At 39.6% G+C, this 24,627-nt stretch overlaps 11 protein-coding genes across 11 annotated transcripts; 2 read left to right on the forward strand and 9 right to left on the reverse strand. All coding sequences in view use genetic code 12, as the record gives it.

Moving 5' to 3' along the window:
• Window positions 1-61: 61 nt before the first annotated feature.
• Window positions 62-1,502, reverse strand: SPAPADRAFT_72330 (uncharacterized protein; the record flags this gene model as incomplete). Its single annotated transcript, XM_007376262.1, has 2 exons — window positions 62-1,409; window positions 1,484-1,502. 2 exons carry the CDS (start codon window positions 1,500-1,502, stop codon window positions 103-105), a joined length of 1,326 nt encoding a protein of 441 aa, XP_007376324.1.
• Window positions 1,503-1,534: 32 nt separating this feature from the next.
• On the reverse strand, window positions 1,535-4,274 carry CTN3 (carnitine O-acetyltransferase; the record flags this gene model as incomplete). The annotated part of the gene is made up of 1 exon (XM_007376263.1): window positions 1,535-4,274. One exon carries the CDS (start codon window positions 4,193-4,195, stop codon window positions 1,577-1,579), a length of 2,619 nt encoding a protein of 872 aa, XP_007376325.1.
• A 997-nt stretch (window positions 4,275-5,271) lies between these two features.
• Window positions 5,272-6,856, forward strand: SPAPADRAFT_72332 (uncharacterized protein; the record flags this gene model as incomplete). Its single annotated transcript, XM_007376264.1, has 3 exons — window positions 5,272-6,111; window positions 6,319-6,484; window positions 6,514-6,856. The coding sequence occupies 2 exons, from the start codon at window positions 5,681-5,683 to the stop codon at window positions 6,350-6,352; spliced, it is 465 nt and encodes a 154-aa protein (XP_007376326.1).
• HTA3 (histone H2AZ) lies at window positions 5,995-6,856 on the reverse strand (the record flags this gene model as incomplete). Its single annotated transcript, XM_007376265.1, has 1 exon — window positions 5,995-6,856. One exon carries the CDS (start codon window positions 6,828-6,830, stop codon window positions 6,432-6,434), a length of 399 nt encoding a protein of 132 aa, XP_007376327.1.
• A 190-nt stretch (window positions 6,857-7,046) lies between these two features.
• Window positions 7,047-9,149, reverse strand: NPR2 (nitrogen permease regulating protein; the record flags this gene model as incomplete). The annotated part of the gene is made up of 1 exon (XM_007376266.1): window positions 7,047-9,149. The coding sequence occupies one exon, from the start codon at window positions 9,147-9,149 to the stop codon at window positions 7,047-7,049; it is 2,103 nt and encodes a 700-aa protein (XP_007376328.1).
• A 1,887-nt stretch (window positions 9,150-11,036) lies between these two features.
• SPAPADRAFT_62151 (mRNA splicing protein) lies at window positions 11,037-11,960 on the reverse strand (the record flags this gene model as incomplete). Its single annotated transcript, XM_007376267.1, has 1 exon — window positions 11,037-11,960. A coding segment is annotated over one exon (924 nt), but the record flags the coding sequence as incomplete, so codon positions are not given.
• A 594-nt stretch (window positions 11,961-12,554) lies between these two features.
• On the reverse strand, window positions 12,555-13,223 carry SPAPADRAFT_56378 (S-adenosylmethionine-dependent methyltransferase; the record flags this gene model as incomplete). Its single annotated transcript, XM_007376268.1, has 1 exon — window positions 12,555-13,223. One exon carries the CDS (start codon window positions 13,221-13,223, stop codon window positions 12,555-12,557), a length of 669 nt encoding a protein of 222 aa, XP_007376330.1.
• Window positions 13,224-13,355: 132 nt separating this feature from the next.
• RUB1 (NEDD8 family protein) lies at window positions 13,356-13,589 on the forward strand (the record flags this gene model as incomplete). The annotated part of the gene is made up of 1 exon (XM_007376269.1): window positions 13,356-13,589. One exon carries the CDS (start codon window positions 13,356-13,358, stop codon window positions 13,587-13,589), a length of 234 nt encoding a protein of 77 aa, XP_007376331.1.
• An 86-nt stretch (window positions 13,590-13,675) lies between these two features.
• Window positions 13,676-15,781, reverse strand: SPAPADRAFT_140880 (uncharacterized protein; the record flags this gene model as incomplete). The annotated part of the gene is made up of 1 exon (XM_007376270.1): window positions 13,676-15,781. The coding sequence occupies one exon, from the start codon at window positions 15,779-15,781 to the stop codon at window positions 13,676-13,678; it is 2,106 nt and encodes a 701-aa protein (XP_007376332.1).
• SPAPADRAFT_67601 (uncharacterized protein) lies at window positions 15,368-19,549 on the reverse strand (the record flags this gene model as incomplete). The annotated part of the gene is made up of 2 exons (XM_007376271.1): window positions 15,368-16,528; window positions 16,710-19,549. The coding sequence occupies 2 exons, from the start codon at window positions 19,497-19,499 to the stop codon at window positions 16,220-16,222; spliced, it is 3,099 nt and encodes a 1,032-aa protein (XP_007376333.1).
• An 89-nt stretch (window positions 19,550-19,638) lies between these two features.
• Window positions 19,639-24,294, reverse strand: SPAPADRAFT_72340 (uncharacterized protein; the record flags this gene model as incomplete). Its single annotated transcript, XM_007376272.1, has 3 exons — window positions 19,639-23,382; window positions 23,416-24,074; window positions 24,174-24,294. 3 exons carry the CDS (start codon window positions 24,292-24,294, stop codon window positions 19,729-19,731), a joined length of 4,434 nt encoding a protein of 1,477 aa, XP_007376334.1.
• Between the last annotated feature and the right edge of the window lie 333 nt (window positions 24,295-24,627).

The raw sequence follows: 24,627 nt of genomic DNA on the forward strand, positions 1-24,627 counted from the left end.
TCAACGTCCGTCACTGAAATTCCGCTCTTATCTCCACCAAGCAAAAAATAAAAATGGGTTTAAGATTAAACTTTACAACGGCTTCTATTGCTATTTACAAGACTATTCAGGCCACCAGTCGGGTATCTTGGCTTCTACAAGTATGTTCTCACCTCCCACCTCTGTTTTATATAAACTGTTCTTTTCCACATCTTCAATGTTAAACAAGGCAAACCCTAATTGCCCTCGCACGGCCAATATCTTACCAGCAGACGACTTTCTCTTTCTCACTGTTTTGGAAGATCCAAACGGTGATGGCGCGGATTCTGCTGGTTCCGCTGGTTCCGCTGGTTCCGCTGGCTCCTCCGATTCTTCATTCAATGGGGAGACTGTTAGTTTTGTGATGGCTTCTCTGTCTAGTTCATTAAGCGAAGTGACCAGCTCCAAACTGGCGCCGGTTACATACTCTCCATTCTCGAGCTTCAAATCGTGAAATGTGACAGGGAAGATTCTCTTTCTGATCGTTCCATTGTTGTATGTCCTTATGGTAAGTTCCTGACCCACGTAGCACCCCTTTTCCAATGATAATCCGTTGGTGTAGTCCAAGTTACAGTCAAATGGAAGCAACGACGTGTTTTCCACTGCGTCATGGGTTTCAAACACACCATTATCAAATCTTCTATTGGTGACATTATCCTCAGCAACTAGTCCTATGTCAAACTTGCTTGTGAATAACTGAGACAATATTTGGCTCGGCTCTTCTATGGCAACGTCACTCACTACTTTAACTCCAAAATTAGGGATCCTGTTATCGAATGCTAATCCAACAACATGGTCAGCAAACCCCTTATTAATCAACTCTTCGCTCTGGATAAACCTATTTGCATCATGCAATGCCTCCTCGGGGTCCATGCTCTGGAAATACCTCGCCTGCACATCATCGACCCATCCGTCAAACTCGGGACTGTCCTCGTACAAATAGTACGAGAACAAGTCGCGGCACTTCTTAATCTTGACCCGCGCACTCAACTTGTGGATCTTCAACAACAGCATCAAAGTCTGTTCCTGCGCCGGATCAATCTCAACCAAATAATCACCCACGTCGCCCTTCTGTCCATGGAACGGATGGGCATACAAGAAACAGTCGGTGATGACTCTTCCCTTGGAATTCAAAAACATGGAATTAATCCCGTGTCGTCCAATAAGTATGCGCTGTTCTGGATCGTATATGTCCTCGTGCATCAACCCCCAGTTAGTGTTTATGTCGATGATGTCATTCAAATTGACATGGCGATTCTCGGATGCACTGATGGTGTGTTGTTTCTTTTTGACTATGTTAGGTAGTAGTCTCGTGGTTATTAGCCCGTTAAGGAACTTGGTTGCATCGGGACCTTTGACGTTTATGACGCTTTTACTCAAGCTAGCTAGCCCTTTGCTCAAGTAACTCATGATGAATTGGTGATTACAAATTGCTGCATTCATGGCGGTTAAAAAAAAAATTCACTTTCTATAGGGGCGCACATGGTAGCGTAAATTGCTGCTACAATATAAAGTTGCAAACAAATCATAATAAATAACTAAATAAATATATAAATAACTAATATCTTCTCTTGATATCTAATTTCCTACCAATTGAACTCTTGCTCTTTACAGCAACAGGACTGGGCACTTCAATCTCTGGAGTAGTTTCCTCTTCGTCGTCCTCCTGCTCCTCTTCCTCCTTCACGGCAGCATCCAAAGAAGGCAATACCTCAGAGCTATCGTTCAGCATCCTTTCTCTGATTTGCTCTGAAAGCGACTGCTTATTCTTGATATCATAACTTGTCAACACAAGCTTGGCCAAGTTAGTGCCAGAATGGTGTCTAGAACCAAGCGCACTGCCTGGATGAGAATGGTTACGGGAATGGGTATGCGATTGGGTGCGACTGGTCAAGTACGATTCATTTCTCGACAATTCATCCGACCGTTCTTCCAACTCTCCATAGTCAAAGTATCCGTATCCTCCCATCAACTCGTAGTGCTCTTCATCCTGGTCGTTGATAGTATCGGCCGATTCTGGCTCTTTAACCAACGGAATAGATTCCAACGGGATGGGTTCTTGATCAATGGTCAATGCAATGGGGTGTCTCTTTGTCGGGATATCAATCTCGACATTCTTCAACTCCTGCTCAATTCTCAATCTTTGAAGTTCAAGTTTCCGTTGTTCCGAGTCTGTCATCGAGAGCAAGAACGTGGATCTGCTCTTCAAGTTCACCTTCAAGTCATGAATCACCCGATGGAACGTGTCCAAGAATCGACTGGTCTGTCTGTGCTTGGAACAGATGGTAATGATAACCTTGTCACTATGGATGATGTATCCGATACCAAAACCCTGGTCAACTGCGGGGGGGATACCAAACATAAGCAAGGCTGGATTACCACAATTGGAAATCAACAATTCGGGATTCAGCAACTTGTCAATAATGGGATTAAGCAACAACGGAACAAACACATTGACTTTAGTCAAATCTGGGATTGGCTTCAATTCGGAATTGATTTCATTCAACCGTTGGGCAACTTTAGGATCACGAAGAACTTGCACAATCGTTATTAAATGTCTTTCAAACCCTTTACCCACCATAGCATCATGGTATTGCTTTGTATGGATATCACAACATTTCTTGAAGGCGTCAAACTTTTCCGACGCATCGGCACTGGTGATGTACAACTTGACCAAATCGGAAATAAACTCATTTTGAATAGGAATCAACTCAGTACGACAATCACGGAACTTTCTCGTCGTGATTGGTTCCAAAGTGTTTACCATTCTTCCATACAAGGAATAATTAGCAATTTGGAATCCAATTTGCATGATTGAATCCACGGAAAGGTTGAACTTACTGGTAAGGTGGGAATCCAACTTGATATTCAAAGTCTTGTATTCGTGTTGGTTAATCAAATCGGCCAATCTCGTTTCAGAAAGATGAATAATGTTTTGCACTTCATTGGTCTTGTTTAATTGAATCAAATGCTTCTCGGGCTTGGTTTCACTGGGATCAACAAAGGAAACATTGTTATCAAACAAGGTGTATTCTTGTCCATTGATATTCTTTGCTAATTTCAACACAGAATCGGTGAAGATATCACTAATGAATCTTAAAATGGCAGTACTGTCCATAATCATCGATTCCCAAACCACACCTGCCACCGAGTTCTTTGTCACGATTAATTGCAACTTATCATACCATCTCCAGGTACAGGTCCCCACTTGCACATTATCATCCGACAATTTTGAAGACCCATGAGAAATAACCGATGTCTTTTCCTGGTCCGTCACGGGCGAGTTTGAATCAAGCACCAACACAAACAAGGCATCGTCAATCTTCTTCATGTTTTCAGCATTAGATTGTTCCAATTCTAAACGGGCCATTTTCCAGTGCTTTAAAGATTGGGTCGTCATTGACCCTATAGAATTCTTGATCGAGTCTACGTATCCTACTTTTTCCGATTCATTGATAATACCTTGCAAAATCAAAGAAAGCTCATGATCATTAAACCAAATCTTGTGCTTACTTCCAGTTTGGTTGTATTCTTGTTCAGAATACTCGGTAATCACTTCAAGGGTGTAGTACTGATTATTGGCAATAATCAAGATGTGTCTTGAATCATTGATATGTTCATACTTTTTAGCCCTAACACCTAGTCCTAACTCTGAATTATCGGGTGCTCTAGTTGTACCAAACAAGTTCCTGTAGCAAGCCATACTCAAAGGGTTGTTGTTCTTGGGAGTTACATCCGGCTTTAACGTTTCATTTCTCAAACTGATGATAAACTTCAACGTCGAATTAATCAAATTAGCCGATCTTTGGGCTTGGTTAGGAGGATTCAACGTCTTGGAATAGGGATCTTCTTCCAAGATAAGGTATGGATTTCTGGGCAAGATATCCGATCTCAATTCCCCATATATGGCCGGGGTCAAATCACCATTAACGACATTCAAATAACTGGAGTAGTCTGGTTTGGTGGATACAGCAACCAAATGGTCTTGTACCAAGTTTATCAAGCCATTACTTAAAAACTCGGTGGACTCATTAGCCAATTCGTAATATTCGTCACTGGACAACAAGGGTTTCAACGCAGTCAATAGCTGAGAAGTTGTCTGCATCAACAGCGGAACAGGCAAACGAGGCAATTTGGCCTCGTTCTCGAACGTATAGTGTGCACCTGGTTTGGTCATAATGTTTATCTCTTTGAAATGAAAAAGTTTCAGGTTACTTTCCCGGGGGTATTTATAATTTATAAAAGTGGGGGGGTTTTCTAAAAAAAAGTTTTGTGGGGTCGAAAAAAAAAAAAATCGATTGATTTTAAACTTTGCATTCCGGCCGGAGTTTAACCAGCCAATGAAATTTCGTGCTATCAGAGAGTCTGCCAAGGAATTTCACATAGTTATAAGTAACAGTTATACCTTTGTTAGACTCGTTGTCCTTGATCTTGAATCATATGACTTGGTCAGACTGACAACTAGTCGCACCATACACATATGTGATTCAAGTATCCATGGAATTAACTGCTACACTGTTGGTATACTGTTGGTTTTTCCCCGGGTAAACTCTCACATGTGGTTTGCAAAAAATTCAACTCTTTCCAGCTTATCAAACTAACTAAAAAAGAATAGATAGCTAGTGAACTCTCCCAGGGAGCCAAAAAAATTAAAGAATTGTATGTTGAAATGATTCCGATACCGGGAGTCGAACCCGGGTCTGCTCGGTGAAAGCGAACCGTGCTAGCCGTTACACTATATCGGATGTTTCGATGAAGGTGTTTTTCCGAATTTTTCCGAGTCACATGATGTTACTTACTTGCACGTGACGTTTAGTGCTGTGATTGTTTTCTTCAATGACGTTGAGTTATTGATATTTGCCCGGTTTCTTCATAATGAACATTCCAAATAGGTTATATGATTATTAGTTATGTGCAGAGAACATTGAATTTCATAGTAGTCATTGCTTTGCTTCGTGGAGAAGTGTTCTTTATTTTGTAGCACATTTTGTAAGTTTTTCGCAACAATCTTCTGAAATTACTTTGTTGATTTCCTTACAAAATATAGTATTGGTCGACTAACATGTTACAATTGATATGAAATACCACAATAGAATAGAAAACCCTTAAAATAACAACGAAGATTATTGCTACAATACAAATACCAAAGTTTATGAAAGTTGTGGCGCTTCACGATAATGATTGCAAATGGGCCAACAAAAGTTAAATGTGCGCCCCTGTCAAGAGTGGGAATACCCAAAATTTGCCTGAACTAAGTCCTTCCTTAGATCCTAGATTCTCGGTCTATGAGAAATTGAGGGCCTAAAGCCGTTACATAGTTCCTCTTAGCCGCTTGGGAGGCTTGGTGTATCGCTCGGCTATATCAGTGCGAAACTTTCCAGTGAGGGAGAGGGGGAAAATTTAGCTGGGAGTGCATGACGGGAATTTCATCAATGAAAGGGGCACGACAATAAGGCACCGCTACAGACGCAATCATTCATATTCGTTAATACAAGCAACCAGTCAATCATCCCACCACTCGCCAAATCACTGCCATTGCTTTCTTAGTACCCGGGAGCCAGTCTTTGTATCACATTCGTTACGTTGAAAACCAAAGGCAAATTATCTCCATCGTCCAGCGCTGTGAGACCTAACGACCTAGAAACACGATTTAACCCACAAAATGAGTTCAATTGCCTTGAAATTAACTTCGTTACTTGTTAAAACCGTGGCTAAACCCATGGCCAACGCCATAAAGCGACAAGCCAAAGAACACGAGACATTTAGAAACATATGTATTAGAATGGCCCAAACTTTACATTCTGGTGAATTAAGATTGAGAATGTCCCTTCTTGGAGAAAAGAAAATCAGAGTGAGACCGTTGAATGACACTAAGGCCATTGAACAAGGTGCTAATTTTATTTCGGAATTTTTCATATTTAGTGTGGCGGGGTCATTAATCTTTTATGAAAGTTATAGAAGCAGAAAGAAGGCCAGCGAGGCCCGTGAATCCTTGGCTGATGATATATCGGTTTTACAAAGTGAAATTGAATACATCAAGACGAAACTTGGGGATATCAATATCAAATTGGATGATTACGTCGTTCCGGATGGGTATAAGCCAAAGTACATCAAAATCGACAATACCAAAAAGAATACACCAGAGGGCACAATTGAGTCAAAGTCAGAGACTAAGCCGGCGTAACATACTTGCATCAATTTCTTGTACATAACTGATTCTGTAAATAGATGTTTATATAAAGAAAGATATAGCAAAAATACACTAATGAAAATAAAATTTAACTAAAACAAATTATATAGTACAATTATTCCTGGAAATATACCTAGGACATAACGAGTCGAAGAAACTAAAAGTAATCATACATCCCTTTGCAAATTCAACATTTCAAAGGTTGAACTCAATTCATTCACTCTTACTTTTGCTTCTTCTTTTCTACTTTTAACAACAAAGCCTTATTGATGTGTGGTAATACCCCACCAAAGGCAATGGTGGCTTTAATCAAATTATCCAATTCTTCATCACCTCTAATGGCCAATTGCAAATGTCTAGGAGTAATTCTCTTGACTTTCAAATCCTTAGCAGCATTACCGGCCAATTCCAATACTTCTGCAGTCAAATATTCCAACACGGCAGTCAAGTAAATTGCAGCTTTTGAACCTACTCTAATCTTATTTTGAGCATTCTTCTTCAAGTATCTCTTGACTCTACCCACTGGGAATTGTAACCCAGCTCTTGCAGAATGTGATGTGGATGATCTAGCAATCTCAGAAGATTTACCTTTACCACCATGAACTTTTCCTTTACCAGACATTTTCGAATTAAATTTGTATGGATTATGAAGGAGTAAAAGAAAGCAAAATCAAAACAACAGAAAATTCCAAAATGTAAACAAACAAATGGAATGTGTAAAAAAAAAAGAGAGCAAGAAAAAAAAAAAATTCCCCGTTAATTTCAAATTTTGCAGTTTTTGTTTTCGCGAGAGGAAGCGCGGTTACCCGGATATGCTGGCTACATCCTGTGACACTGGTTAGCTGCTGACGCTATTGTAGGATCCTAGCTTTTCAATCATCTTTTCCACTTCAAAGCGTGATTTTTGCAATTCTGTGCAAATTGAGTCAAAACTTTGATATCCCTTCAACATCTTCACTAAATCTAACAATTGCGCTTTTTCTTGTTCTTTTTCCTCGGAAACTTCGTTGTCGTCGTCCGAGGAGTCCTCAATGGCGTTCTCCTCTCCTCCTGAGGCGTACTTCAACCCAGTAGAAGAAGCAAAAGAGTTTCTCGAAATTGTTCTACTTCTAGGATGAACAAGATGCCCCTCCCCCTCCTCTTCCTCCTCATCTTCATCCTCGCTATCATTCTCAAGAATAACTTCTCGTGAAGAGAATCCCAGTTTTCTTGCATCGTGTAAGTTACTTTGTGAATACAGGAAGCTAACCTTTCGTTTATTATCCGTCTTAATAGTTTGTTCGTTGACTTTGGTTTTTAGTAAGCTTTCATCGGTATGTTTCACTTTGACTTTCTTTTTCGACTTCTTTTCCTTGTACAGCCCAAGGAACTCGTCATATTGTGCCAAGTCCCCACTTTCAATTGATCTAGTGAGCGAATTCACCAAGGGATATGAATGAACACGGTATATTATCCCTCGTAAGACTCCAAAGTTTATAAACCTTCTAATGTCAATACTTGTCAATAACTTTCTATGCTGAATGTACCATTCCTTGACAGTTTGCCCTTGATTCAAGGACCTATACAAGTAAAATAATGTAGTTTTCGTAGGAACCTTAACATTAACCGAGATATTAGGCGAGTTCCCCACGGTTTTAGGAGATTTGGAAAGGTATGAAGACGATGGTTTCGGATACAGCGAAGAAACAGAATCGTACTTTAGACCTGCAGTCGAGTAAGGGGAAACACTGTTGGAACCATGGAATGACGAGGTATTGTTATTATGATAAGTTGACGGTGTATGGGAAAAATATGACAGTCCTTCAATGTTGGATTCACTAGTGACAACATATGCTTGACATTCTTCGGCCATTTTACCGTTTATCTTGAGAAAATCTCCAATATGATTTGTGGGTGCATATATGTTACTGAACTGGAAAATGTCGATTATTTCGATACATTTATAATGCATTAGATGCTGAATACATTGTTTGGTTAATAAGTAGTTGGCATTGGCTAGCTCACTTATTCTTTTCACCGAGTTTAATCCGTTGATAAATGGTAATATTTTAACCATGGTGGGGTCCCAGTTAACATCGACTAAGGAATTTAACTTGACTGTTGCAATAGGCACCTGATATGCTTTGAGGTTAATTGGGGCAGGCAATATAGGGAACAATTTGATATCCACAGAATTAGAACTATCCAAAGGGATACAACATTCGGAATAATTGTTTAAATCTTGATATATTTGATGCACCAATGATTCTATGGAAGACAATGATATCCGTTTAGTTTTCGAATGACCTGGGGCATTGACGGTAGCATCATTACTAGCAGCTGGAGACATACTTGTTGCATTTGTATATGATTCCAAGTCTATCCCAATATTAATATTATTTGAAATATCCGAAGAAGCTCCATTGGAACTCAATCCGGTACTCCCCTTTTTAAAGAACGAATTGTCTTTGTCAAGTTTGCTCAACATAAAGTTTTGTTCTTCCAACACTTGAAACATTTGTCCCATCCTCTTGATGGCCGGTTCATAAGGTGATATGTCACCCTTATCATAGGGAAACACAAAGCAAAAGTTGAAACTGAATGAGTTTCGGGAATATCGAGGGTTTTCCATATTCACAGGGTATCCAATAACTTTATACTTGTTGATCTTGAACGAAATCAACCGGTTGCACAATTGGGGTTTGGGAATAACGTAATTCTTAACTGTATCAAAATTAAACAATCCATCATCCTCGTCTTCGTCCTCTTGTCGTTGTCGTGAGTCGGAGTTGGTTGAATCCATCGACAATCGTGATACATTTTTCACCACCTTGGTTCGTTGATGTGATGTAGTTACAATTGAATTCTCAGGAACTTGATGAATGATCTTGGTTCCTTCCGTTGGATGGAACACTGCATAGAAAACTGCAACAATTGGTATAAACCCGTCTGAAACGTCCATCTAACTCTGTAGTGTGATCAATATGGTCGTATATAAGCATACTCAAAACATTTTTGTGCTTTACACGCCACAGGAGACAAACGAGCCAGGGGGGAGAGAAAAAGCTTCCGTTTTCTACCTTTAACAACCAGCCTAAGTAGACTGTATTTAGGTGTCAAAATATCCTTCAGAAGGATTGTATTAGACGGTTTCATTGCTACACATACACACAATGACAGAACTATAACAACAAAAAAAAACGATTTCTAAATCCTTACGAATAACGTCATATTCTAGCTAATCTTCTAGAGTCAACTCTATAGGTGGATCCAAGTGCCCAAGCAATGAATAAAGATTTTCCTTAGGTTTGATAACATTCAAAGCACTTTTCTTTCCAGCCGCTACTCGAGTCTTTGCTAGTTCACACACCTTCCACGCATTGTTCTGTGAATCCAAAGGAAATAAAAAATTTCTGCTGCAAATGTATGCAAAGCACATACCCAAATAAAAAAAACCCAGTAAATACTCTTGTTACATCAACAAACTTTCACCAACTAAACATCATAAGCTGTTTTGTAGTCAAAAATAAAACATTAGCTCGCACTCAGGATCGAACTAAGGACCAACAGATTTGCAATCTGCTGCGCTACCACTGCGCCATACGAGCTTGGCTGACTTCGTGGTGTATATTGACCGTTACTTCTGAGTAGTCTGGGTGAATTCAAGAGAGATTCACCTCAAAGGCATTTTTATTAGCTTTTTTAACCAGCCTGACAAGACCCCAATAAACTCAAGTGAGTTTTTTACACTCAACAGCTTTGTACTATGCTTCACGATGTAACAATACTAAACCACTAACATTATAAAGGTCATCGTTCCCCCGTTAAACCTATGTTCCATCTGATTTTGATGAAGCCGTATGGTTTCTTGGACCTGATTGCAAACGACTGTGACTTTTTTATCCAAAGTCCGAACAGTCAGAACTAGTGATTTTCATGTTAATATCCAACATAGCAATACAACCACGGAAAGTCACCAAAATCAGTCTGATAAGGTGTCTTATGAATAGCAGAAGCATAATTATTATTGATTGCAAATTGGACTACTTTCAAATATTGGTACCGCAATATCTTTGTGGATTTTCCAATAACAGAGTATCATGAAGAACAATAGACATTCTATCAAATTATCAATAGAATTTTATTGCGCTGCCACTATGTAACAGTAGCCAATAATAGTTGTGCCCAGAATGATGCTCTATAATTGATGTTCATCTTACGACAACCGTAGTAACAACAACAACGGCCATGGTAATGATTGTAATACCCGGTATTACATACCAGGAATTGTCTGATATGGATACTTTAGTGAAGAAATTTCGTCATTTCATTTTGGTTTACCACGCCATTATTTAAACTCTATTAAACATTATATTCAAGATTAAGAATTTACAAGTCAACTCATAGCTAAATTTGCTATACTTTGTCTAATGATAAACTCACACCGCTTTAGTTAAGAATAGCATATACAACTGTTGTGTAAATATAGAATCACTACAAGTGCTTCAGGAAGGCATGTCACAGTTGTAAAGTAGACATGATTGATTCTATTTAGATGAACATTTTGTAAGGGAAAATCTGCTGCTATTTATGGTCAATTTGGAGTTCAACCTCTCCCAATATAGGCATCTTTCTATTTACCCGATAATGAGGAACATCAAATCAAGCTCTACAATACCCTTATCAAAAAGCTGAGTATAATGATCACAAGATCGAATGGGACAGGTAAGATTATAACACTGAAATGTGTTATAATTGTGCTCTATATCCAGGGCAGAGATTTCTGCATTAATACATACCTACAAAGGCTAATATAGCTTTCTCGTATTTACTCTATAAACATTAATTATTAAGCACCAGAAGGCGGGGGTGGAGGTGGTGGTTTGGATTTTGCCGATGGAGGAGGAGGCGGAGGTTTTGAACCTGGAGGAGGTGGTGGTGGTTTGGTTTTCGTAGGTGGAGGAGGTGGTGGTAAATGATTAATTGGCTTGGTGTCGATTCCCGGAGGTGGAGCAGGAGGGCCAGGTGGAGGTGCTTGTGATGAAGGCGGAGGAGGTGGATACGTTCCAGATTGAACCGGAAGTGATGGTGGTGGGTATGTTCCTGATTGTACTGGTATCAACAGAGGAGGAGGAGGGGGAAGACTGTGTGGAGCAGTATTAGCCGTTTGCCAAGGTGGTAATATATCAGGCCTCGATTTCTTCCAAGGTTGTTCTTCGTAAGATGTACCACTTGGAGGTGGTGGGTTATTCTGTCTAGGTTCATATGTATCAAATTGACGCTTCATACCATTTGCATTGTTTTGCTTACAATCACGAGCAAAATGACCAATGTTTCCACATATTTTACAAATGATTTGGGAAATATCCATGGTTTTCCTTTGTCTCTTTTGATAAGCTTCAGGGTCGAATGGTTTTGTTTCTCTTAAAGTACCGTTCAAAACAGCAAGTTCTTTCAACTGCTCTCGTTTAAGTTCATTTTGACCTTCGGGCGAGAATATCAACTTTTCGATAACTTCGTTAGTTAATTGCACAGCCTTGGCGATCTTTTGCTGGGAATCAGATGTAATTAAAACATGCAAGTCATCTTCAGCGGAGTCAGCTCCGTTCATGGAAGCCATAGATTTATCGTCAATCGCCTTGGCAGATTTCCCTTCCTTTACCGACCCCTTACCTCTGATTTGTAATCTAGCCCCACTTTCGTCTTGTAATCGTCTCAATGTCTTACCTCTAGGGCCAATCAAGAACCCGACAAAGTTAATTTCGGGATAATCCTTGACAGGAACATACAATTTTTCAAATGTTTTGACCGGTTTTCTATAGTCTGAAGGGGCCATATAATTTTTTATACTACGAGCAGCAGTTTCAACCAAGGTATGTCTTTCCTTTTCAAGCTGATCTTTTGTTCTTTGGTCTCGTGTGTTTATTCTGTTACCAGTAGAGTCATATTTTGGTGGAGGCGAAGGATCTCTCTTGTAAACAATATTGGAATCCGCTTGTGAAGAAGGTAACAATTCCAAGATTGATCGATGCTGTTGTTGAGAGATACGCAAGTAGTGAGATATCTCTTCAATTCTAAACACTTGTTGGTATGCATCTAGTTGTTCTTGGGTGAGATGGCCACTGATGATAGTATCGTACTTGGCCCCATCGAAATCTTTGTATCTGGTGGGTGTACCTGACCATCTTGTCTCTCTGACCGTGGTAGGCTTATCCAGATGGGTCTGGAAGTCTCTTCCTCGTTCTATGTGTGACATGGTATAGAAAGTAGATGTAAAATAAGGTGTTAAACGAGATGGAATAAACTTTAATTTTTTTTGGGGTGTACTATTTCAGTATTACATAATGCTAACTACAAGAAATGCAAATTAGTTTCTAACAAATCGTAAAACACTCAAGACCTCCCATCCAGCCTTACGGGAGATGATAAGATCAACTTGCCAGCCCTGACGCCTCATTTTCTCAGCAACCTCATCAGGTTTATTTCTAGCACAGAATAAAATATATGCGACACCTTGATCTTGGGATAAGGTTGTTTGCAAATTATTTAGTACTTGCCAAGTGGTAACCATACCGTCTTCACCCCCAAGCAATGCTAAATCAAGCCAGGTTGGATCAGCTTCGTCCTTCGGTATGTCTGGAACTTCTGAAGCAGGCACATACGGAGGATTGAAGATCAATACGTCAATCGCTTTAGGTCTAATGGCATCAGTCAAGTTCATTTGAGCAGCATCAAGCCGAAGTGTCTCATTTTCTGTTTGGTTCTGCTTAGCTGTGTTCAATGTAGTTTGACATGCATGGGGGTTCACATCCGTGGTCAAGACAACGGATTTGGGTAGGATGTGTTTAGCAAAGAACGTACTTACTATTCCTGAACCACTGCCTATTTCAGTAATCAAGGGCAGACTTGTGTTGCCAAACCGTTTTCTTATATAGTCTTGCTCCTGTTCAAAACAGTCAAGTAGAAGAAAAGAGTCTTCTGATGGTTCGTAAACTTTGTCATAGTCAATATCCTTGACTTCAGGAGTGGGTAGCATCACTAACACATACTCTTTTCTTGTCTGTTTCAATTTCTTTGATTTTCCTCATCCATTTGATGGTTGACAAAAAACAATCCTCACAAAAAATATCAAAGTCTTTTACTTACCACGCAAATTGCCTCCATTAAAATGCAAGTTAAAGTCAAGACATTGACCGGTAGAGATATCTTGGTTGACGTTGAACCAACCGACAAGATCATCAGAGTCAAGGAAATGATGGAAGAAAAAGAAGGTATCTCTCCTGCACAACAACGGTTGATTTTCAATGGGTCCCAATTAGACGACGACAAGACTATTCAAGAATCAGGTATTCTGGCTGGTGCCTCGTTACACTTGGTATTAACTTTAAGAGGTGGTCATTAGAATAGAGCTATATACATGATGTTTTTACTCGTTTAATCAATTTTTTTTACCCTGCCTTAATATTATTACCATGTTTGATACAAATTCTATACATCATTGGATTGCGCCGCCCACTTCTTTGCATTGGCCAAGAATGCATTGACTGAGAACGACACATCCGATTTATCTTCTGGAAACACATAATCCAAGTACTCTTGTTCAATTCCATCTACATTACGTGTCTTTTTCACAATAGTAGGAATCTTCTTGGACACTCTATCGAAGCTTTCGTCGTCGCCATGAACTTCTTCATAATTCTTCCAAGCTTCGATTACAACCAACCGATCTTCGTTAGCTTGTTTGTCTTGAAAATATTTTTCTGCTTCTTCAAATAAGTTTCTCGTGTTTTCAATTTGCTCGTCTTGTAGAGTAACTTCAAAACTGTCAGCTTCAGATTGTAAATACTCTTCCAACTGCTCTTTAGAGGGAATCGTTGATTCAAACAAAGCAAAAGATATCCAATTAGACGCACTGGGTGACTTTTCCAACAAGTCTCGGTACATTTTTCTAATTTCATCGTACTTCATTTCATCTTTATAGAATTCCACACAGAAATGGAAAAACTTGTCAACAGGTTCAAACGAGGCTGCAGTAGCCTTATTGTTGGATAAGTCGAGAAACAAAGACAATATTGATTCACAACGCTGGTACTCACCCAAAGATTGTTCAAACTCAACATATTGCTTCAATATATCAAGACAAGAAGTTGATGTAGTTAATGCAATTTCCAACCATTTCTCAAACAACAACCGTACCCTATCCCATTCACCTAATTTTGTTTCAAGATTTATATAATATTCCAAAATATTGTTTTTTGGTCCATTAGCACTTGTTTGGCCAATTGCTCTACCCAATACCTTTCGGGCTTTTGCGAGATTATCTTCAGTACTATTATTTCTTAGTTCAAACTCGGCAAGGCCCTTCCATACTTTACCGGAAGTGAATAATTTATGAGGGATTACTTTTAAACAATCATCCCATATTGTCCTAGCAGCTTCGATGTCTCCGTTCTGTATTTCTTCCCATAATGCAAATCTAATCCAGAGCATGATATATCGTCTCCACTTGATGGACTTGTATTTATCCTTAGGAACGTTGGATAGTGCGTTCTTGAATGCTTCTTGAATAGTAGCCACTCTCTGATTTGATTGTAGAATGGTTATGTACTTCCACCAGGAATCATAGTCGGTTGGATCTTGTGCAATATCCGATTCGTATCGTTCCTTGCGTTTTAAAACTGTGCTTGATTGGATTGAATCTTTAGTGCCATGAACCTTTTCAAATTGGGTAAACAATTCATTTATGGAATCACGGAAACTTGCCGGTAAGTTCAATCGATCTCCAGTTATTAACTCAAATATTTCTCTTGCTCTTTCAAGTTCATCGCATGAGACTTCCCAATCAGCCCATCTAGATATGATTACTGGCAAGTAAGGGTCATTTTCATCGACTCTAACTAGCAATGTGTCCACCGCCGATTCAAACACTGCTCGTATAGAATTTACATTTTCAACTGAGTTTTCTAATTCGAAATCCACCCACTTGTTCCACGTTTCCCCTTTAGGGTATTCCTGAATGTATCTTATGAAAATATTACGGACATTATCGTACTCTTCATACCTTGATTCAAACGAGACATACGCATCCCAAGCTGCTGGCTCCGGATGCCATCGTAACCAACGTTCAAACACATTTCTCACCACATGGTAATTCTTTAACGATTCCTCAGTTTGAACGTAAAGAAACCACAATTTATTAACTCGAGGTAGTATTTTCACGGCACGGTCAAGTAAATTCCGGGCGTGATTGATATTCTTGTGGGACAATTCCAATTGAATATACAGCACCCAGAACGGCACATGTTGATTATTGACATCCAATGCTCGTTCCATTATAGACCGAGCACGAGGGAAATCGTGATTGTGCTGCACTTCCCAGCGAGCATACCTGAGCCATTCGCCGTAGTTTAATCGGTTCTTGTTTAGTTGTTGTTCGTATTCTTTACGTTTTGCTTGTTGGAACGATTGTAGTTCATCAAGATCTTGAATTGTTTGCTGTGGCCGGGTGAATTTGGATTCCTTCTGCTTGTACGCTTCCTGAAGGATCCCCTTGCTTGTTATTTGATTAGGCGGTATAGCCTCAGCCGCGTCCATGGTGAATACTCCTGGTGATAGTTGGATGTTGTTGCAAGAAAAAGAGATGCGCATTTATTAACAAAATTTTGGCAGCACTGTAAACATCCACATTTACTGACAACAACATCAACACGATTGCCAGTGCTACATGGAATTGCTACATCTACAAGATGGAAATCCAACAGGCGCTTTAACTAATGTATGTATATTCCTTATCTCATGAATAAAAACGTATATAATTTACAGGGGATGGAGGTAGTAAAGGTTGAATGCACTAATTGAACTTGATGTGGTGACGTAAAATCAGCTGGACTTTGTTGGAGCGAACCTTGCAAAAAAGGACACACACCAAATGAAATAAATATGGAAAATGGTAACTTCTAAAGCATCAACACCTTGTCGTTAGATTATGTTTGCTGGAATCAACACTTTGTTTGTGGTAGTTAGTGGTGTGACTTATTGCTTGATCAAATCCAAGTTTTCGTAGACTCTACCGGATGACTTGTACAAATCAGAAGCAGTGACACCACTCTTGTTTTGTTCATTTTCTTTCAACTGTTGCATCATCAATCTGGCTCTTTCTCTTTCCTTGGTACCATGCAAACATTCAGCATAATCTTCAAACGCTGGGGTGCATTCTTTCCTGTTGACGGTTTCAGCAGATGTGTAGCAGGCAACGAAGGTTTGGAATTCGTAGAAACACTTAGCAGTTCCTCCTGATTTAGAATATGGTCTCATCTTGGTGTACTGGTGTAGTCTACTATACTGTATACGTTAAAGGTTTTTCGCATTGATAATTTCGGCACCCTAATTGGATGAACAAAAAAAAATTGAGCCAGGCGCACTACCTTGTGATTTTGCAATCATTTTATTTATATAATACAAATTAAACATATGCTAACATTTCTCTAATACATTCCTTCACTTCATAGTACAAAGGACTGACATTACCTTCTATAACAATATCTCCGGAATCATCACTTTCACTAGTCCCATATGCAACTTTTCTTATGGTCAATACATCATTAACCACCAACGTACCCTCTTGCTTGAACTCAGCATTCATATTCTTTTCCTGCAAGTTCTTTCTTAAATCCGGCAATCTGATATTCCCAATCGCCAACTTAGGACCGTTGGAAATCAATGGTTTTAATTTCGGATCTTGCAATCTTTGGTTGACAACCTTGCGACGTTTTCGGAGACTTTCATCATCCAGTTTCTTCAATGTGAAGTAGGTGGTGGGATTTATATAATCACTAAGGGTCCGCTCTGTCTTTTCTTTCGCAATCGGATTTTGTAATTCCAATTCCCCATGGACTTTAGCAACACGATAGTTGCTGCCAATCTTTTGCCATCTCAAATCCTTGATAATGGAATCGTCCAAATTGATTTCAAAATTATTCAATCCAATTCCTCCAGACTCGGATTCGGTACCGATCTTCACCGGCTTGTCACTTTCAACCACCAAAACGTTCATTTTATTACCACCATAAGTGGATATGGCACTAGAAAGCCCACTTCTAATCGAAGAGAGCGACAAGTATCTCGAAGAAGTCAAGATCTTTTTCTTGCTTTCTTCTTGCAATTGCTCATTTTGCTGATGATCAAACATCTCCTGTACTTGTTTCAACCCATTGACTTCCAATTCGGGAATGCTATTGAAATCAGGAAGCAAAAGCAAATTATATGGTTTAAGTGCTTGGACAATAATACCAAGAGATCTTAAATCAACCAACCCGGACAAATCAACAAACGATAACCCACATCTGATCTTCAACATTTGAGATTGCGAAGCAAACGAAGAAGCAGCATTGAGTGGGACTCTCTTTCTCGGATTATACAAAGTATCCAAGTTCTTTTGAATTAATTGCTGGTTCAACTGTTCTTGTGGTGTCAACTTGTTTGCCTGTTGTTTATTTTGATTCTTTTTCTGTTTATTATCATCATTACTCTTTTCTTCATTCCACCTTCTCTTTTCATCAAACTTCTTCTTACCTTCCATGATGATCTTGGCATTGGAAGTTTCGTCTGTTTTTTCAAAATCAGCGACATCGATTACTTGGCCATAATCGTCGAATTTCTGTTTACGAGTAGTCATAAAGTATGGAAACATAGCCAGTCTTGGTCTTAATCTATGTGTGATTTTAAGATCAATTGGTATATTATCCTTCAAACTTTGCTTTATATGATCCATAACAAATGCTTCATGGGCAGCTAACTCATCAACGACACTTGTAGCTGTTGTTACTATTGCGTCTGTTGTTGTGACAGATTTGGCAGCTTCGCCTTTGGTTTCTTCTTCCGGTACTTGTTCTTCTTCGTCTTCATCTTCAGAAGAATCTTCATCATCGACATTTTCAGCATTCAATATATTTTGATTCTTCTTATCTCTCACTTTAGCAAGCAATTTCTCCTTCCGCTGTTGGGTTATTCTTTCTTGGAAGTCACTCAATTCCCTACCTTCCAAATTAGTTTCTCTGGTCCAATCTTCAATTGAAACTGTCTTGTCTAACGGTACAGCAGTACCATCTTCAATCTTACCACCCAACTTCTTCTTGGTCAATTCATACCATTCTTTATAAAGCATAGAATTCAATCCGCCATTTTCCAACTGGGATTTCTCCGTCAATATAACTGTAGTTTTCTCGTTGTTACATAAATACTGAAACGTCTCTGATGAAATATCCCCGCTCTTTATATCAATTCCGGAACAAAACACAATCTTGGGCCCACTCAACTGAATCAATTCACTGGGGTCCAACAACAAGTCTACCTTGGAAGGATCAAACGGCATCGACAGCAATGCCTTGCCACCGCCTCTACCACCATCCCCACTAGTTTCATCCCAAGACTTGATAAAGCTCCCCGACATCCAATCAAGCAAATTCGAAGCATAGCTTAATATCCGGGTACCGGAATAAGAAAGGAAATATACGGGTATAGGTGCACCTTGCAAATGTTCATCAATTAAATGAAATAACTCTAAAAATCTACCTGATAGAGACGTAGGCAATAACGCAGCTCCCCCGTTGGCCAAAGTGGCATCAACTAGTTGCAAAAACTTCTCTGTTCTTCGTTTATGGGGCATGGTGGATCCTAAATCGGGAGCTGTGATGAATGCCGTTGGTCGGAGCAACAGGAGTAATGGGTTTCCTGTGGATGTCGATATGAATGATGCACTGTTCAAGAACGAGTCCTTGGAGTGGTTCCATGCTGGGGCATATATCACCTTATCTATTCTTTTCACGATGAGCCAGAAGGCACCACCTAGGGTATGTCCGGCATTGTATGGGGTTATGGTCACTTTATTATCCATTAGATTGGTTGATTGCTGGTACTTCAACAAAGTCACCCTATCGAACCAATTGTCCACCTCGTCTATTTCAAGAATCGCAGAATCCAACGGACCCAAAACACCATTGGCTCTGTAGTATTCCACAGTCGATATTCTACCTAGTTGATTAACAGGCAATGTTGAATAAACGGGCATGGTGGACATTAAATTAGGGAATTTCAAACATAATAATACATATCCACTTATGAAATCAGGAGTGGAGTGAGATAACAACACGGCATTGACTTCCAGTAAATGTTGTTCCATAAACAAGACAGCATTGGCATCTTTCCCATCCCAAGATGGATCAGCCAACAACTTGAATTCATTGTCAAACGAAAGCAACGATGCCTTGAACGAAAGATCTCCCTCCAGTGGACTGATTAAGGAGAATGAGAACATGGATAGATCGACCCGTCTTCGTTTGTTGCTGCTAATAAACAAGTGCTGTTGTGTCGCCAGATAAATTTTGGAGACCCATTTTGAAATTTTGAGAAATTGTGCCGGACACGAAAGCCCAGGCGCTACCAGTTCACACAAAGATCTCGCGTATACGAATCTGCTGCAAAATTACGATTTTATCAGTTAAGCTCGAATTAAACTATTATACACAAATATATTATACAAAAAATCACCTATTCAAGGTCATACTATTTCTGGTATGATACTGGATCAAAGTTTCCGCTTGGGTTAAACCAGGAAGCTCATGGGTAGTATTAATTCTCTCCAATGATGTTCTGGCAGTTTGGTATTCTCCCCGTTGGATCATCTGTTGTCTCAACAAATTGATATCAATAGGGCGATGGAATTGGTCGTTTATGGTGTTCTTTCTTGATCTGACTGTGTTTCTTCTCGATCTTTGAATAGTAGCACGTTTCTTGATTGTGTTGAAAGTTCTTGCTAATGGATTATGGTCGAGTTCTTCCGGCTTTTCTTGTGCCTGTTTTTCTTCATTTTGCAATTGTTCCAACATCTTAGGATCGTGGTCTATAATCTCAGTCAACAATCTGTGTCTTTCGACATCTTCGGCATCGGTAGGATCATACCCTTCAGGATAATCATCGTATTCTCCCATTCTTGCTCGCTCTCTAATGATATCGATATCCTTAGGTTTGAAATTTCTGAACAAGAAATCATAAATGAACCTAGGCAACACACAGACAAGCACACCAATAAAGATACAACACCATACTGCTAAGGTACCCAATGTTTGAGCACCAGCACGGAAGAATTCACCTGCTGCAGTCACATTAGCACTCCAGACACCAGTCCAGAAGTAAACCAACAAGATGGAAATACCATCAATCAAAAGCGTCAACCAATCCCATCTTCTTTGTTGCAACAACACATAGATATTACATGCGGTAACGGAAATACTGATGGCAACAACCCCAATCCAGAATCTATGATCGATAGTAGTACCTTGAGGATTTTGGAACGAAACCAAGTATAAAAGATATGGGAAGAAGAATGAAATTACCGATTGATAAAGACCATCCAACATATACCACGCAAATTTATATTGTGACCACTCCAAACCCAAGATCCCACTTCTATACAACTGAGGAACCAACAAGGAAATAGTATCGGAAACATCCTGATCCAAAACAGCCAACACGATAACTGGCAAGGAAGTGAATGCCAAGTTATAGAAGATAAGATAGGTGTATTCGTAAAGGTATGACCCATCGAAATTATTGAAAATACCATACCAGAAACAAGTCAATGTGAAAACCACATTCTTGTAAAAGAAACAGGGAACCATTTCTGCCAATCTCTTATAAGACCATCTGCCATGAACCAACAATAATCGAGTCAAATATCTGAATTGTCCAAGTGCATAATCTGAGGACATAACTGCTTGACGACCTTCTTCTCCAGCAATACCCACCCCAACATTAGCAGCTTGAATCATAGCGACATCATTGGCACCATCACCAATTGCCAAAGTCATGACTTGAAGCGAGTCTTTGACCAACTTCACCACTTCGGCCTTTTGCGAAGGAGACACACGGCAACAAATGACTGACTTACATTGCTTACCCAATAACAAGAATTTATCCTTCAACGCCTTGACCGATTCATCTTCAAGTTCTACCAAATCTTGGAACACTAAATGTAAAGCAGCACCATCAATAATAACAGCAAAGTTTGGATTAGGAGCAGAGTGATCCTTTTGAGCGGCCTCAACCAAGGGAGGAATAGATGCTGGATCAGATGTATCAATACCAAAATGGTCTTTTAAGTATCCCGTGATCAACGCATCGACATAGGCCACATTTTCCAAATCATTTTCTTCTGGTCTAACAACTAATAATTTCATTTCATTTTCTAAAAGATTACACGAAAATCCAATGTTAATGGCAGTTTCAATTCTATCTCCAGTCAACACCCACAATTTAATACCTGCTTGGGCCAAAATCGCAATTGAGCTAGGCACACCTTCTTGTAATCTGTCTTCAATGGCGGTACCACCCAACAAGATCAAGTTGGATTCAATTTCGTCTTCAACTTTGGAAATTAATTCGTCACGATTATCATCAATGCATGCATTAGCTTCACCATATCTTGCACTCCAAGCTTTATAATAGTCGTAATCAACTTCCTTTTCAGTGATACATAATGTACGCAACCCTTCAGTGGCGTAATCTTCAAGATGAAGTGCAGTTTTGGAAATCACATCATTGGAGTTGTTATGGGGGTCTAATCTTTGGAAAATTACATTATCTGCACCTTTGGTGTATACAATTACTCTACCATCTGGAGCACGAAGGATACACGACATTCTCTTTCTAGCTGAGGTGAATGGAATGATATCTAGCAATTCATATGTCAACTCTTCACCATATATGTCAATAATCACCGACTTTCTTAATCTTTCTTTAAACACAATACCCAAGTCTCTGGCAACGGAAACCAATGCAGATTCATCAGGAGATTCAGCCTTGAAATTACGGTACCCAGGATCAGTCTCACTCACTTCAGTAACCACGGTATGACACAATGCCAATGCTGTCATGAAACGTTCGTTGATTTCTTTACGGGACAGATCTTCCATCATGGTGTCCTTGACATACTCACTAGAAACAAAAGTGACATTTTCTTCACGCAATTGATCATTTGAGCTATACTTTGTCAAAAGCTCAACCATTTCTTGTTTATCGTCACTAATTCTCTTTTTCCATTTATTCATTTCAGCCACAGTATCTAATCCATTACGTTTATCCAACCCTTGTTTAGCTTCAGTATATGCCAATCCATAAGATTTCCCACCAATACTACACTTCTTGAACTCCATAACGTTCTGAGTCAAAGTACCGGTTTTATCACTGAAAATATACTCAATCTGACCCAAATCATCAGAAATGTTCCAGGATTTAGGAATACACGGGAAATCCAATTTCTCATAATACATCTTAAGATCAGAATAAATGAAGAATGCCTGGAGAGTTTTGATGATTTCCACGGAAATATACAACGAAATAGGAACCAATGCTTGATAGATAATCAACGTCACAAAAAATGCAAGCACACCATTAATTGCCGGTGTACCTCCAAATGGTTGGAAGTCAAAGTAGGCTCGGGAATTATCGGTTCTACGGTAAAACAACCCATTAATCAACCCCGAAATAAAACATAATATGAACAACAACAAGAAGTTGATTATAACGGACAAGTTCAATTCCTTGGATATTCTTGACTTTTTGGTGGGGGTAATACCGGAATTAAGCATAATTTTCGATTCTGGACCAGTGTAAACCACAAGACCAATGACCCATTTTGTGTTTCTCAACATACAACCACGCAACAAAACGTTATCTGGAGTAATTGCTTCCTTTTCATCGGGATTGACCAAATTACCACTACCGTCATAATTTTCATAATGGATTGTTCCTCTAAAGGTATATAAACTTGGGTTTGGTGCATCACATTCGACCCAGAATTTCGTATCCCCCAAGTCATCAGAATGCTTCAAGTTGTTGGTACCACCGCATTTCAACACATTTCTCGTCTTTAAGTTAGTTTCACCATCCAAATTCTTGGTCTCTACAAAGCAGTTTCCTTCTGGGTCGGAAGTAGACAAGATAATAACATCAGCGGGCACTTCTTCATTGGCTCTTATTCTGATGATATCACCGACATTGACATCTTTCCAGCGTCTATTCTTAAACAGAGGTCTCTTGTCGTCTCCAACATTCTCGTTTTCCTTCTTGAGGACAGGGTTTAACAATGAATTAGGAAGGGCCACGGTGGGACGATGACGGGATCTTCCTGATTGCATCGACTTTCTTATGTTCGGACCCGATAACATACTTGCCCGTCTTGAGTCTAGACTTAATCTAGGTTCGGGTTGGGATTGGTATGAATATTCTGAATGAACAGTAGACACTCTGTGTAAGGCATACTCTTCTTCTTGTACTTGCTGCCTGATATACTCTTGTTTCTTTTTCTTGTTTCCGCAAATGAATACTCCACACTTCTTGAAAGCCCTGAACGTGGCAAACGTACCTCTCGTACATGCCTTCTTGAATCTTCTCCAGGGACCAACTTCGGTAGTCAACACATTTGGATTATGCGTGCCTGATAACAAATGGATTGGAGAATTGTTCAATTCGGAGTCACTAGTCCCACGTCTATAATCTTCCAATGCATCCTTGAAAGCAGTAATACAGACAATGACAATAAGTGGCACGGCAGCAAGACCAGGGGATGCCACCCCAAAGATTTGAAATGCACCCAAAATCACAAGCACAAGGAAATAGAAGTTGGCAATGTTGGTGAATTGGAAGATGATATTCTTGGGTAAGAAAGATAACGGGGTGTACTTTGTTGTTCTAATTTTATTTCGTGGGTACAGGATGATTGGATGACCCAGGGGATCTTTCATGTCATCCGGCAAGTCATAATTGAAATAAATCGTTCTGGGGATGTTATCGTAGATTTCTTGCAAGTACTCTGGTCGGTTATTTATTAAACCTTTTTGGAAAAGGTATCTCTCTACTCTTGCCCTAAATGTTGGGGGTGCAGCGTTTATGAGATCTTGGGGAGATCTCCTGGTTCCAGTCGATCCATTACCATTAACGGCACTGGAGACGGTGGATTTACTAGTGGTTTCACTGTTGTATGAGTTACCCTTTGTAGCAGACACCCTGTCAGGATTGATGGGGTCGGATTGTTCTGGTTTAAGTTCTTCCATGGTGATGCAGCCAAATTAAATATTAAATGCAAGGGGTGGGGAGGGGAGGGGGGGATCTATTAAATGTACAGGTGCAGGGTGTATACTGCCATGGAATTAAGTAGCAAATGTAAGGATAGTTGTAGTGACGATTCAGAAGAAGACAAAATGTGAAAATAGCTAATCAAAGAGGAAGTGAAATTGACTGTGGTATTTAAAACACAAACAAGCAGGGAATTCTGGCTTTTATTTTTAATTGAATTTTTGTGTGTGTGTTTTTTTTTATTGCCGTTCGGCTTTAATGGGAAAGTAAGAATTTTACGGAGACTAGCATGCGCAATAACCAAGACGAAA

The sequence above is a fragment of the Spathaspora passalidarum genome, assembly GCF_000223485.1.
Source record: "Spathaspora passalidarum NRRL Y-27907 unplaced genomic scaffold SPAPAscaffold_5, whole genome shotgun sequence".
NCBI lineage: Eukaryota > Fungi > Ascomycota > Pichiomycetes > Serinales > Debaryomycetaceae > Spathaspora > Spathaspora passalidarum.